At 50.9% G+C, this 15,636-nt stretch overlaps 1 protein-coding gene across 4 annotated transcripts in view; it reads left to right on the forward strand.

Annotated features, from left to right (window-relative positions):
* LOC133342568 (FERM domain-containing protein 4A-like) overlaps positions 1-15,636 on the forward strand; it is a 103,449-nt gene that overhangs the window by 44,787 nt on the left and 43,026 nt on the right. For all 4 annotated transcript variants that reach the window (XM_061551754.1, XM_061551752.1, XM_061551753.1 and 1 more), the window contains 2 exons: positions 7,012-7,068; positions 11,973-11,995. In XM_061551754.1, coding sequence (XP_061407738.1) covers positions 7,012-7,068; positions 11,973-11,995 — 80 coding nt within the window. The remainder of the gene's footprint in view (positions 1-7,011; positions 7,069-11,972; positions 11,996-15,636) is intronic.

Genomic DNA, 15,636 nt, shown 5'->3' on the forward strand with positions numbered 1-15,636 from the left:
AGTTGGTGCAGGTGGGAGAAACGCCGTTGTGGAATCGAACTCGGGTTGCAGGGTTCGTAGCACCGTTGCACACCCACTTAAGTAAAATGAGGGACACTGATTGCGTTGAGATGCTTAATTGACAGCGCGGTCATAAGCAAGTGCATGCGGGGGCTTGGGCCAGCTTGTGGCCCACTCATCCAGCTGCATTACATTTTTTATAATTCCAAAATATTATCTCTGCCTCGGGTTTTCTCAGAAAGCGTTATTCTATTACGCGGAACGGAGCTTGATGCGTACATTCCGAGAGGCTGCGATTCTGTCCAGGAAATTTTAAACCAAAATTAAAAAAGAATATGAACGTAGCATACCTTCGCTCTGGAATGGCGTCAGAACGCAAAAGTGGAAATGGGCCCATCGTGTTTTAGGTTTGTGCACTAGTGAGACACAAAGCCAGTCTTTGAGAACCCATCCCTTGAAATGGGCACAATGGGGATTGTTGAGTGGGCTAACTATGCAGTGCCATGTACATAAACATTGTAATGCATGTAAGGCGTCGTAAGATCGACTGACACATTTTACTTCCACCTTCCGAAGGTTATTTGTTCAAGTTCCAATCGCACCGTGATGTTCAGTAATTTCTGTAGTGAGCACGAACGTTATAAACATGTAGAGAGAGAGAGAGAGCTGTACGTGGCATTGTCGGGTCTTCACGCACATTTGAACATTTAACAACGAGGTCATATGCTTGGAGCCAGTCTGTAGTTATTGATTTCGGCTAATTTTGTCAGTGGCTGGCGACCCACGTTGAACTCATCCCGCGTCATTGTGTCGTTGCGTGATTGTGCTGTTGCATCGCGTGCGACGTGCCGTGAACCAGGCTGCGCGCAGTGCTAGGTGGAGCGTACGGATTGTCTGATCACTGATCGGCTCGCTGTTTAGCAGTAATGTAGTATGAGAATGTATTGGGCATTTTGGAAGTACAGCAGTATAGTTTTTGGTAATGATTACGCTTCTGATCACTTGGTAGTGGTTAAGGCACGAGGTTGAGTTAGACCAAGACATGACAGCATTGTGCTGTGGCTGGAGGCCCTAGTAGAGTGATCGATGCACATTAGCTGCTGCTGCTGCTGTCCGTAAGTAAACCCAAGCTTCCGACTCTTCCGTTTCCCCCTCTTAGATACATTTTTGAACATTTTGAAAAAAGTAAAACAATAAAATATGAGAGAAAAAAAATATAATCAGCCATGAACAATCCACTGCTGGAGGAAGGCCTCCCAAAGCCACCACCACCTCTCACGACGATTCCTGAGATGCGGAAATGTATCCGTCACCTGCACGTGAACCGATGTCATCCCTCCATCTCTTTGGTGGACGTCCCTGAATTAGTAATCTCGCATAAAAGTAATCGCGCCTGTTACGTGCCAAGCGACGGTAATTGCACTGCACGCTGCAAGCAGAGTTATAATGTGACGACACGTCTGTCCATTTTTTTTTTCTGATTCGAGTAAAACAATACAGGTGCTGCATTAAAATTGACACTTTTGCTTTTTTTGAATCGAGTAAAATCATAAGAACTCGGAAGGAGGTGGCGGGGGGGGAGAGACAATGGGAGGGAATTCCACAGTGCAGCAGTGAGAGGGAAAGAGGAGAGAGAGGGGAGATTTGTCCCGCGGTGCGGCGGGCGAGACAACGCGGCCATTGTGGCGCTGCGAGCCCTCGGGGTTGGGCAAAGGGATCGAGGGTGCTGCTGCACGTCCAATTCTGTCTAGGAACTGCCCTGTGTCCCACTGCCACCGCACTCCTCGTCCTCCTGACTTCCGCTTTGCCTTGTCGGACGCGAGCTGTGTGCCGCATGTGCGGGGCCAGTATTGTGCGATTTAGCACGGTTGGCTACGTACGGTGCGAAAGAAGTTCAACGTACATGCATTGTCCAGATGCCGGCGAACGCTCGGAACAGTCACCTGGGGCCGCAGCAGCAGCAGCAGCAGCCAGACTCGTTTCACTCAGGCCCCGGCTCCCCCGGGAGGAGGAGGAGGCGGGGGCCACGGAGAACAAAGCCTTCTTCACCTCACGTCCACCCTTATACCCAGGATGGCCTACCCCAGGCTCCCCCATCCAGTTGCTGTTCTCTCGTCCGCTCGCTTATCCACTCACCCGCTCCCTCATTTGCTCAACTACCCACTCGCCCGCTCGCTAGCCCACTCGCTTGCCCGCTCGCGAACCCACTCATTCGCCTCCTGGCTCAACCTCTCGCTCGCCCGCTCGCTCACCGACTCACTCGCCCGACCTTCGTGCGAGCTTCCACGACGTGGGGCCGTTGGCAGCACTGCCGCGCCCTCCCTCGACTGGCTGCCTGGCGATGCTTTGGCGGCCGCTAGGAATTCGCGTCTTCATTTCTGCCTCAGCGGCGGTCCGTGTGCGCACGAGGCCACGTGCTGTGATCACTCGCCGGCTTGCGGGCACCCAGAGGTGGAGTCAACAGGTCACCACGGTCAGCGATTCCACAACGTCTTGCCGTCTGCGGTTCGAGCCGAGCGGACGCCCCGGTTAACACTACCCACAAACAGCGCGCCGTGTGCTTCGCGGTGCACGTGAGAGCTCCCCTGGTGGTTTGTGCAAGAGTGCATACTATGTGTGCCAACGTGACGGTCCTAATTTACTAAATTTGATCAGTCTCTTGCTCACCTGGGTTGAAGCTTAGCATTCATCGCCTCCCTACTTCAAAAACTTGGCAGGACCCTCCTAAAAGAGTCATGAAACTTGGCAGGGCTTCCCAGGGTAAACAAGCGTAGTAATAAAAGAATATTAAAATCCATAATAATATTTAAAGGTGTTGGCTCATTTAATGGATTGGCCTTTCCTCTTGCCATTCCTACATGTTCACTTTGATTCCTCACCCCAGAAGACGGGGCAACCATACTTTTTCCTGGGGAAAACCAGCAATTCGTAGCCGGACATTGGCAGGCGGTAGCCGGAACCCAATGGATGATGATGTTAGAGCCGGGTGGATGCAATGGCTCCTCTCTCGTCACACGTTTGCCTCCCCCCCCCCCCCCCGAGCCATCGGGCTGGCGTTTCTCAGCGGTGAGCTCCACGTGCACGCACGTGCCTCCCCCCGCTCGTTTCACCAACGTTCCTGCACGCTGGAGCGGAGCGCTTGGGGAGCATGTCCTCCCACTGGAGGGGGCCTTCATGCGTTTCCAACTCAAACAACGGGCACCTCGAGCAAACACGGGCGGCCTGCGGAGAGCACTGTTTTGCTTGCGTGTGGGCGAGGTGGTGGTGTCTGTGCGAGCGGTCTGTGCTTCCGAGGTTTTCCGGTTGGCACGGGGGTAGGGGGGAGCTCATAATGGCCGTGTCCAAGAACTGGGCTTGGCACCGCTGAGAGTCTTGAATAAAATAAATTGGGTTCCAGCACCCAAAGATTAAAGCAGGAGGAATATGGAGATGTTGGTCTTTGCCCAGTGATCAGACTGATCGCAGCTTTTAGAAAATAAATTTTATTTTTCTGATCGAGGTTTTTCAATCCAGAGGAGGCGCACGTCGCATCGGGGAGAGGCCCTGCGAGGCCACCCTGGAGCGGCCGCTCCTGGCCCAGCATGGGTCCTCGTGGTCGCGCTGCTGCTGCTGCTGCTGCTCCGTAGATCACCGATGCGCTGTCCAGCCGTGCCGTGTGTCATCGTTCGGCACCGTGTCCGACGTTTGAGTCCACGTGCCGGGAGCTTTTTCAGAAACTGAGCTATGGTTTCTGCCGAAATTCAATCGGCTTCTGTCATTCCACAGTAGACGCTGCTCCTTCTTTGCTCTCTCTATGGAGTGATTCTCTGCATGTCACTTATCTAGTACATTTATACAATTAAAGATAATTAAAATATTTTACCCTTCTTACAGTTGGCTAATTAAAGATAGAAAAAAAAATCTCAATGTGTACATTAAACACAGTCAATAGCGACTGAGCTGAGTATCAATTTTGAACAAACGTCAAGGCTTCACCAAAGTGGTCAGTGGCTGGAGATGCAGACTCAGAATCTCAGCGGTGCGGCCTCCATGCTGATCTGACGGCGTTCATCAGTCCACTCGTGTTCATTTTTAGTTCGACTGAAGTTGTGCTTCTCTAAGGAGTTTGCGAATCAAAATTTAAAAGTCTACTGTTTAAAAGGAGCATTGGACAAATACTCGTATCCATTGCCAGCTCTGAGTGGCAACAATTCACATTCCTATGGCGAGGGCCAGTTTCTCTGCTGGATAACCACCCTCGGCTTCCCACAAAGAGCGACTGATTAATTGATCTTGATTAGATTATGAGCATGACGATGATGACGCCTGTGCACACAACCTGGTTAAGTGGAACAAGCACTCAAACTGTTGGACGTTACGGCTAAAAACTTTTGTAAAGGCTGAAGGACTAAAACATATTTTAGCCCTTCAGCCTCTTGGCTTTACAGACCATTATTATCCATCAGCATTTGTTTAAGCAAGCAAGCCGGCCCTGCACCGGTTTTGAAATGTCTCGGTCTCATCATCAGCGTCAGAAGGCGAGTTAAACAACTGCTACCCGGGTCACCAGTTGTTATTGGTGAGAGCACTCCGTCTAAACTATGGGGGCACTGTTCACTGAAAGATATAAAAAGCCGCAGCAGCAGCAATGCTGCACAGTGAGCACTGGCGGGCTGCATTTAACAAAGGGCCACAACATTAGCGCTGTTCTGAGCGCAAAGCACGGGGGGGGGGGGGGCACCCTTCTCTCTCCACCTTAAAAGCATCGCGCACAGTAATTGAGTTGGCGCGGAGCCCGGGGCGAGGGAGGGAGGGAGCTGCGGGGATTAGCGGCGCGCCCTGCGAATCGCTGCTGCTCTTTAACTCATTTTCGGCTCTTACGGTGGCTGGCTGGAGTCGAGACTCCCCACAGCTTGGATGATGATTATGATGATTATGACGACGGTATAAGCACGTTCCAGCCACCGGATCCCCAGACGCACACGTACATGTATGTGTGTTGAACTTCTTTTGCACCGTACGTAGCCAATCGTGCTATTCCGAAGTGCGGGGAAGGACAATGCGAGCACATCCACGCGCAGACGGGGTGCAGCATACACACACGTGCACGCGTACGGACAGACATGCTCACACGTACGAAAACGACAAAGCTCCCCCAACATGGCTATTAGCGGGCACTTACGAAGGCACACGAGGGGGTGGGTTTCCAGCAACACGCCCGGCCCGCCTTTGTTCTCCCAAGTGCTGATGTGTACACGAAGTACCACGTCATTATTTAAGGCTTAGTCGACCTAGGGGAAGCCCAGGTCTGGTGCAGATAACCACTGTTATTGATCGTTAGCAGGAATCTAACTCGGGTGGTCGGGTTTGTCGTGCAGTGCACGAACCACTTTTACTGCTGCTCCCCACATGTACACACACTTACAAACATGCAGTCACGTACATACACGCACGTACGTGCACGTACGTACACGCACACGTACACGCACACACACACGTACATGCACGTACACGCACGTACATGCACATGCGCACGCGCGCACGCACGTACACGCACGTACACGCACACACATGCGCACACACGTACACGCATGCACACACATGTATACGCACGTACACGCACATGCGTACGCACACGCACAAACACGTACGTACACGCACACACGCGCGTAACTGCTCCACCTTGGCAGAATGTCTGTTTTCCACTGCGGTGGTGAGATGTTAACTACCTCGCCTGCTGTACAGGAGGCCGTGGGTTCGATCCCGACCCTGACGCCTGCTGCTGTATATTTGAAGTTTCCATGTTCTCCCCGTGGTCGCGTGGATTTTTCTCCAGGTCATCCGGTTTTTCCCCTCACATTCTGAATCATGATCATGCATTTAGAATATTTGGCTGCTATACATTTCCGCAATGAGCCACTTCATTGGGATATGATGTGTGGCCAGGTCGCTTCTGAAAAGAGCTAGATAGCTCAATGGGCCTTACCTGGTAAAATAAAAATAGTTTCTAGTTTAATATTAGTTCTTGATTTACTCTTAAAGATTGCCAGTTGCTGCCACCACACCCCACCATCGCTTCCTTCCTTCTGCACAGATCCCACATCTGGTACTCATAACAAATGCACAATGTCTTTCCTGTATTCCCAGCTCTTTTATTTTAGCTGCCTGATAGTTAAATATAATAATAACAATAATTTACACTTGCAAGATGCATTTCACCCGTAGATCCCGATGCGCCACAGGCTATAAGCGATGCCGTTCAATTGTAATAATTTGCTTGAGTTTTAGGATCACGTTTTGTGGTATTCTGCTGATAACAATGCCGGTGATGCTCAAATTATCATTCGTGGCCACGTGTTCTGATGGTATTAAGCCACAGACAGCTTTGGACCTAAATTAACAAACATGTCACACAATATTTATGAGCAATTCTGTGCCGTGTCTGATAAGCGAACACCAAAATCGGACGCAGAATCCATTGTTTCGCGAGTAGACCCACCGCAATACCTTTTCATGCAAGTTGAAATCCTGGTCAGGGTTTAAATCGGACTGTTCATCTGGAGTAGATTAAACTCCTCTCACTTTATGGGAATTCAACGGTGGCTGTCCAGTGGAAAAACTAGCCACCGCCATGGAAATGTGGAATTCCCACCCATGTCTCAGAGAGCAGCTTACAGAGATGAGCATCGCCCCATACCCTATGCGACCAGGCAGAGCCTAATTTACCCTGCGGTCTCTACCGCTGCGTGCAAAGTTGCGCACGTCAGCAAGAGGCGAGCTCTACCAAGTGAGTAAGAACTCTCCACAACCCCCAACATCTCCCCCCCCGCTCCCCTGCCCACCGGTTGAAAATGGAACAGTCCTGGCTCCTCCCCTGGGCCGGCGCCTCTGGGTGGGTTCATCTTCTGCGTGCGGCAGGGCTGGTGGGGGGGGGGGGTAGAGATCTGTGTTGTGCAAGTCGGTGTTCAGCTCTCGCCGCTGCTGCCGCTGCTGCTGCCGCTGCTCCCTTGTGTCCCCCTCCGTGCCGTGCAGGGCCAGGTCGAAGTGGACACCGAGACGGCGTTTGCGTTGGCCGCGTACGCGCTGCAGGTGAGAGGCGTTGCGCCGTTCGTGCATGCGCACACGCACCTGTGTGGGGCCTCACCTGTGTAGGGCCTCACCTGTGTGGGGCCTCGCCTGCCGGTGCTCGGCGGTGCTGGCCGCTGCGTCGCTCGGCTTGTGTGTGGAGTCGCCACACCTGCCCGCTCATGTATGTTTAGTGCAATGCAATCATTGTTATCGCTATGAGTGTGCCATCTGCTAAAAGCAAGCGCGTGTTAACTCTGTTCTGTCTCCACTAATAAATAAACATTATATGTTAGTCCATCTGTTCGTTTTCCAGACAATTATTTTAACGAAGCATTTGAGTAAAGTAGGCAAACTCTAGACCAGTTTTAACCTTCCAATTCTCATCAGCAGAGTCAGACTTGTTAAACAATTGCCGGTGGCTTTAACAGACGCTATTGGCAAGAGCACTCCATATGAACCATGGGACCCCGCTCAAAGAAAAAACCACTGCCATCTGGTTCAAGTGGATACAAAGGTGAATAAGATACGAGCGATAACGACGATCCATTTATGAGCGGAGACTTTTCACAGGCGGGAGTCCTGCTTGAGATGTTTCATTAATGTCTCACTGAACATTTTTGGAATTAACCAGATACTCCCAAACCACAAAAGGGTTGCAGTAATTCTCCGCGAACCACATCCTCGGTATGGAGACACATTTTTCGTGATTCCTATTTTGTGTTTATTGCAGTCTCAGTTGCATTTTGCTAAATCCCAGCGCAGTGGGTGGGACATCATTGTCGACATGCTGTGATCCTCCAGATCTGCTGGGCTGTGAGATGGCCAGGAGATGACAGTGCAGCAAGTGGGATCATGACTCGCATCTGTAGAGCTGAGCTCTTACTCCTTGCGTGTGATTATTCTCCAGCTAAACCAATTTATTTCTACATACGAAATAGTCCTTAAGGTTCAATTGGGGAGGGAAAATATAAGCAAGGCCGTTCTGAAAAACAATGACTATATATGCATGTCAAACATTGGGGGTGGTTAGTGCGGTGACCTGCATTTAGATTTTGGGCCACGGCTAACGTCAGTGGCGAAACCGGTCCTGAGTCCAACACCCCCATGACTGACACGACGTGGGGAGGCCTTGATCCAGCAGTGGATTGGCGGCAAGGGGCTGTGACGTTTTACTTTAATACCCCATTGTGGTTGTTGTGGCTTTGTCAACCAGACGATCTGCAGCACCACGGCGATCATCATCACGTGGGTTTTGATGACGATACAAACGAGATTGCTCCTTGAGTAATCGGTGCGTAACGGAAGATCATGATGTTTAAACGCCCAGATCTTTAGAAACTAAATAACCCCACAATGGCCTCTAATAATTCTTATATTTCACCCCACAATGCCCATGTTGGGGCAAATGCATGTTCTGAGCTCCGTCTAAGCCACCGTTATTGCATGGGGCTTGTGTGGGGAGTTTCCCTCTGTCTGTGTGCAGTGGTGCTTCTGCCTTCTGCGCCTCTCTTGCAGACACAGCCACTCTCTCTGTTGCTAAAAGCCTGAGTTGACCTTTTTTTATCATGGCACTTATCCTTTGATGTTATTTCTTGGCTGGCATAGTTGTTTGGCAGCTGATGGAAATCCACCTTGCGTGGGAAAGATATTATCTTGCTTTTAGCATACATATATATAGGGCACAAGTCAAATGATGCATGCGATACAACGTGAAAGTGACCGTGAATTAGGTGTAATTATATTCCATACATGAACACTCAATAAGGCTATTGGTCGAACAACCCTGGCGGAGATGAAGAGTTATAGATGCTCAGTGTGGCATTTCTGGGTAGAGATTTGACTGGAGGGCGCTTTCCATAAACAAACCTTGAGACCAGCAACGTGTTTGTACTGTCAGGGTTTATTTGGTTCGCTTTGTTGCGCTTAACCAGACTGCAAGGTTAAGTGGGATTTTGATGCATAAGGAGAGCGTGTATGTAATTGTGTGTGTGTGTACACATCTGTGTGTGTGTGTGAGAGGAGCGGTAGTGCAGCAGTTGGCGTGTCGCTCTACGAGCCCGGTGACCCGAGTTCGAGTCCCGCTTAAGTGTCGAATATCTGAACCGGTCTTGAGCCTCCACTAGATTGACTCGGCCTGAAATGAGTATTTGGTGTGGTGTACAGAAAACCTCGGCGCTGGGGAGACACAGATGGGTGTTGGCCACCCACCCTTTGGTGTTTCCTGCCGGCCTTCATAGTGCTCGCGAACAGCACTTGCCGTAACGCTCAGTTAAAGGCTATATGGGAGGGGGAGATATTTGTCTTTGTCTTGTGTGTTTGGGGCGGTGTAGTGGATCACGCATCGCTGCAGTGTCATGCCGGCAACCGAGGTTTGATTCCGAGCCATCTACAGTAGACTCAGCTGTAAACGAGTCCCTGGTTCGGTGTGTAACCGATCGGCCGTGGTGCGACGCCGCACGAGCCACATGGTGCGCCATGCCAGCCTTAATAGGTACCCGCGAACAGCACCCAGCTCAACAGTCTGTAAGGCAGTGACAGGGGAGCTTTGTTTCTCTCTGTGTGTGATGTTGTACGTGTGTGCTCGAGTTTGAGTGTTTAAATGGGGGGTGTACACTTGTGTTTGTGTGTGTGTGAGCGCGCGTGCGCTCTCATTTCTGTTTAACAACATTCCGTCTGCATTTAGACACAGTGCACACCTTTGTTCAATATTCACATGTAAGGGCTGGAATGTATTTAGCTCTAGGAAATGGTTTGGTAAACTTTAGAGCTCTCTGAGTGGTTGTTAACTGATACCCGATGTCAGGAGATGGCTCGCGGGAGCCAACCTGAGCCAGCAACGCTGAGAAACTACCTTGGGTTCGACTCCTGCTCACCTGCCCAAGACGCATCAGTCGTCTTACTACGAACACACTTGTCTACCCACGCACGCCTCGCTGAGTCGCAGGACTCATTTACAGGAGGGTCCTGCCAAGGTTTTGCTTCAGGGGGGTGGGTGATGTTGCCGTGCATGGACGTTGAACTTCTTTCGCACCGTACGTAGCCAACGGTGCTAATGGGAGGGGCTGCCATGTGTGTGATCCCATTTTGGGAAAAGTGCAGGACATGTTTCTGCATTGAGATGTTTGGCCAAGAGCGGTTACATTGCACGTGTTTTGTTGTTGCCAAGTTTGATGGTCTCGGCCAATGCAAACATGCTGCAAGTGAAGCACGTGTGTTTAGTAGACGCAAGATTAGACTCTGAAAGGGTTCCAAGGCGGGTTTTGTGATTCTCCCCTTGAGGGTCGCTCCACATTCGGTTCTGCCTTTGTTTGAGGGCTTCAGATTCGAACAGCACGCTTTGCGTTCGTACCGATATCTCCATGTGCTTGTAAGCGTTCTCCCGTTGGGTGGTGTGTGTATAGTAACCACGCACACACACGTGCTCGTTTCCTTATTGTAATTGTAATTACCGTAATGTCCTTTATTCGTCTGGCGGAGCTTCAATTCATCCAAACACTCTTTGCTATAAGAGCCTCGCCTTGGGATTTTTGACCAATTTCTCTCTGCGCGTTATGCACTTGTGAGGAAACAGACGGCACCCGGAGGGAACCAACGTTTGTCAGGGGGAATGCATTCAAGCGGTCCAAACACAACAATGCAGCAACCCACTTGCTGCACTGCCACCTCCTGATCACTTGAGCGCACGGAGATCTGCGTGATCCGCCAACCCACCCCACGTTTCTAAAAAACAAGGAAGATACGAACCCCGTGCTGCTCCAACGCTGACCGCTTTAACGCGATTGGCTCTTTCGGAGGCGCTGCTGCCGTTCAGGGATTTGACCGGCAGGCAAAAGTTTTGCGTTCACCGAGGAGAGGAGAGGAGAGGTGGTGCACCCCTCGCGTGTGTCCGAGCGGTGACAGCTCAATTCCCCCGGGTGCCCCGAGATGCGGAACAACGCGGCGTTGCGGTGCGCGATGGCGGGGGCCGCTCTCGACTCCGCTTCACAACGGGGGGGGTCCTTTGAGCGCGTGACCCAGGAGGCGCCCACAAAAGGACGTTTCGTCAATAGTTCATCAGCCGTTGCTTAATTTATGAATCTGGCTCAAGTGTACGGTTTCGTCTGCGCGCGCTTGCTGTCAGCGGAGCGTCCCGGCACGCGGGGGTATCGCGTACGCCAGGTGTGGATGCCGCGTGTGCCTGGCTCGCGTGGGGCCTGATGCAGCACAGGGGCTGGGCGAGCTTCGCCGGATGCGCTACGCAACCCGTAGAGGGGTGGATTCTTTTAGTGTTGAGTGACAGGAATGATGCCTGTTACTCTATTGGTCACTGTGCTGCTGGACTCTTTAACAAAGCAAACTAGAATATAAGCCTCAGCTCCTTGGAGTAAATGCTTGTAATGCTACAGCCGTGTTGTCTCAAGAGAAGCATTGGAGGAGCAGGTTGTGATGAGTGGGGCTTGTGTCCATGAGAGCGGAGAGCTCTGCCACCGCCACCCAGGGATGGGCTGCCAAGGCAGGAAGGGCCTGAAGCCAAACGGAGGAACGCCGTAGGGGTGGATATTGAAGTAATGGCACGAGCGGGTCTAGTGGCATCGGCAGAATCGGCTGTGATGACCCTCCAGTTTGTGGCATGCCTACCTGGTGGCATGGTGCTGTGGGTGGGGCGCTCGGCTCGAAGCTCCTGGGACGTTTTGGGCTCAAGTCTTGGATTTGTGGCGACTCGGCAGGTCGAGAGTTCATGCAGCACACGTGTTGATCTCTGCGTGATCCACCAACCCTGCCTCCAGTGTTCGGGGGCGGGGGGGATTGAAGGCGTGCCACTGTACCCAGATCTTGATGCGCGTTGTCTCGTGCGCGATTGCTGTATGTGTGCGTGTTTGCCGTGTGTGTTTGCATGTTTGCTATGTTGATGATTAAAACCCTTTGCTGTGTTTATTGTTTTGCAGGAGGCTAAAGGCGACTACACAAGGTATTTGCATTTCCCCCACCAGACATCCATTAACACTCGTCTGCGTGTTGCTGTGTGACCGTGTACCCACCGCACACCACTGCAGCGCTACCGCTTGTTTGCACGGGGAGCTCTCGGCGGCCCCGCAAGCGTGGAGGAGTTGTGGCCCGGGGTGATGTGTGGTCTCGCGTCTCTGGCACGGAGCTGCGATGACCTGGGGCAGTGTCAACAGCGGTTCGTTTCTGTGACGAGCTGGGTGCGTTGACGAAAGTGCGAGAGCGAGAGGAAGGCCACGATGTGGCCAGCCCCCATGGTGCCCTTCTCCACTGAGCCAGCGGTGGCAATTCGACATCTTCGTGCTAGGGGACCAATCCACGTGGGAACAGACTTCCGTGTCTTTTGAAAAGCGGTGCTCCTGATAATTTTATCAGTCGCGAGAGGCGACATCAACCGGGAATTGAACTTGCTATATAGCGATGGTCGAGCCAAATCCTCTGACAACATGGGTCGAGGCTGCATTAGTTGGGGGGGTGGAGGTGGGGGAATGCTTCGAGGCCAGGAGCCGCTATGTTGTTGCTATCGTTGAGTATCTCGGACGGAGGGAAATGATGACAAGTTGCGTGCGCCTGTGCGCGGAGAGGGCCCCGCGCGCTGTTTTGGAAAACGTCGCCGTTTAAATTGGCCGGTCTGACGTTTGTTTAAAATGAACGTCACATTCCCCTCCGCTGCCCCCCTCCTCCCCCCGTCGGCCCCCGGTGCTGCTGAAGATTAGTTTGAAGAGCTGGCTTGTCTCGTTGGAGAGCGCCCACCACACCCACCGTGTGTTCCCCTAGTCGCAGGGAGAGGCGAGTGGACAGGATTTCATCAACAACACGGCCCATTCTTAAGTGGCCGTGTGAGGGATACCACTGAAGGATGTTGGACAAAGACCCACGATAAGAATTTTTGGTGATTAAAGAATGAGGCTTCATCATTTGTATTGGGGGTCTGGAATGAATTACGAATGCCTCAGACTGGGCTTAGACCACCAGACTCTCGGTTCATGAGAACCTGCTTTGAGCTTGGAATGGGATTTGAACCCAGGCTCTCACGATTGCTGTCTAATTGCACTGACACGTGAATCGCAGGAGTATACCTATCCGGCCACCTCTTTGTTTTTAATATAATTTAAAGCGATGTAATCGATATTTGTCGACCATGGAAGGGAGATGTGTTACTCCACCGCCTTCCAATGTTGGGTGGCAGCAAGGCGACCACAGCCGCTGTGAGTGTGGGAGTTCTACAACTGTGTACACAGCTCCTCGCTGGTGACCAGTGGGAGCTCAAAGATGTCCAGATGTACCTCCCAGTTTGTTAACGCAGCTTTGAACAAAAAATGCAATTGTACATTCTTCTCGTGAAGTGCTTTAAAAAAATATGAAAACAGCCTAACAGTTAAGAACATGTGACCTTGGTGCTGCCATCATAATTACAATGGAGACTCGGCGTGCAGTAGAACAGGAGCACGTGGTAAAACTGCAATAATCGTCGCATAAAGTTATTGTGCAAGTACTGCGTTTAAGAGTCGAGTGTAAGCACAGTTTCCTGAAGCCCATCATCACTTTGGGGCTGACAAAACGAACATCGATTTTGTGGCAAGTCAACAAGCACTTATCCTGTGGAGATACAGGGCCCTTTCATATGAATGTGGAATTTTGACCCCTGGTTCATGGCCACTGACAGAGATGGACACCCCCCCCCCCCCTTCCCACCTCTCGCTCGTTTGAGCAAAGAGATACAAGTTTTGATTTTTAAAGAGTCGGTTTAAATGCCCAGTACTCGTAAGAGCCAAAGACAATTTGCGGACGGTTCTAGAAGTGGGACTAAAAACCACCCCTATCCAGCCTCAGTAATCGCCTTGTTTAATCGTCTTTGACGTAACTTTAAATATTTTGACACATTCGGCATTAATAGTGTTTCACGGTGTGCCTTGCTCTGTCTGGCGAATTCACCGAAAGCGTAAAGTTACGTCGATAAATTTGGCTTACCGTGCCATTGGAGGGGTGGGGGGGGAGACGTTGACTTTTGACTCGCCTGTAATTTGTACGTTGTGAGTTTTGTTTTGTAAGCTCGGAGTATTGCGTCATTAAACCCGCTCGGTGACGCTCAGTAAATATTTAATGCGCAGCAGCAGCAGCAACAGATGCACGTGGGGCACTGTATGAACGGGACATCAGGGCCGCTGCCAATAGAGGCTTTGCAATTGCTGCTTTGAATAGGTAATGTCAATAAACGAAACGATTATATCTAGCAGGTGAAGCCCACTCAGCTATATAGCTCTTTTTTAGAGGCGACTTGGCCACGAATGATAGCTCAACAAAGTGGCTTTACATATGTGGGGATTTATAGAAGCAGCCAAATCATCTAAACGCGTGTTTATAAATGTGGAGGGAAAAAACGGAGGACCTGGAGAAAACTCTACGCAACCACGGGGAGAACATGCAAACTCCAAATATACAGCAGGCGTCAGGGTCTGGATCGAACCAACGACCTCCTGCATACCAGGCGAGGGAGTTAACATCTCGCCACCGCGGCCCAGTGGTGCTGTGGTGCTGTGGTAATGTGCTGCGAGTGGGGAGAGGGGCCCTTAGGTCACCCAATCTCCCAAACATCGCAAAGCGATCGAATCAACGGGAAAGACATCAATGGCAGGGATCGTAAGTCGTGGTCATTAAAGAATGTATCCCCATTGGGTTGTCAGCTACCAGGTACAGAACGAAGTGCACTGATACGAATCTGTTCTGCGTCAATCAGAAGGTCACCATTCATCCTGATCACGTGTATGATATATGTCAACTTCCTGCACTTGCTCTGACTTGCATCACTTCTTCACTGTTTTACTACAGTTAGCTATTGTGTGTCGTCTTGACATACATTTGTATTCAAGGCAGTTAATGCACCCATGTGCTCGAACATCGTATTATACACATTCAGCTGCAGTAATTCTGTTGCCGTGGTTTAACTGTGTACTAGGCGGGGCATGCTATGACCGTGCCGGCTAAATTAATGTGGTCTCAGCCTTGCACGGTGCAATTATCTTAATGGCAAGCCACTTGGCGGCAATGCAGGAGTTCACTCTGTGCAACAACAGAAACATCATGTGGAAGTATCGGCATTCAATGCCGACTGAGTGCTTCGCGAATCTTGGTCGGCCGGTCTTCGCTCCCATTTGTGTGTCGATTATGGGCAAGAGAAGTGTGACTTTGAGTATAAGTCGAGTTCCGCGTGTGTTGAACTTCTTCTGCACCGTACGTAGCCAACCGTGCTAATCGGAGGTGCAGGGAAGGACACCACACTAAAAAACTCATTATGGAGTCAGGCAGGGCTGGCACCGTCATCGCAGCACCCGGCTCACGGTGAGAATGTAACGAACATCATCATCCATCATCATCCTGGGGGTGACTAAAAGTAGTATCACTTTGTGGGGACTAAATAGTGGTTATTGAAATAGTTTATTTTCCGAAGGAAAGACTGGCCCCCGCCATGGGAATGTGGAATTTACACCACTGTTTGAGGGCTTCCAAAGGAAATGAGCACTTCCCCATGTTTATGTCCTCAGGGAAGACATTTCTAAGTTTTGCAGACTATTTATGTTCCGATGAATGGTACTGTATGTAATTTGA

This window comes from Lethenteron reissneri, chromosome 15 (genome assembly GCF_015708825.2).
Source record: "Lethenteron reissneri isolate LAM-NWPU_2019-01 chromosome 15, ASM1570882v1, whole genome shotgun sequence".
Classification (NCBI taxonomy): Eukaryota; Metazoa; Chordata; class Hyperoartia; order Petromyzontiformes; family Petromyzontidae; genus Lethenteron; species Lethenteron reissneri.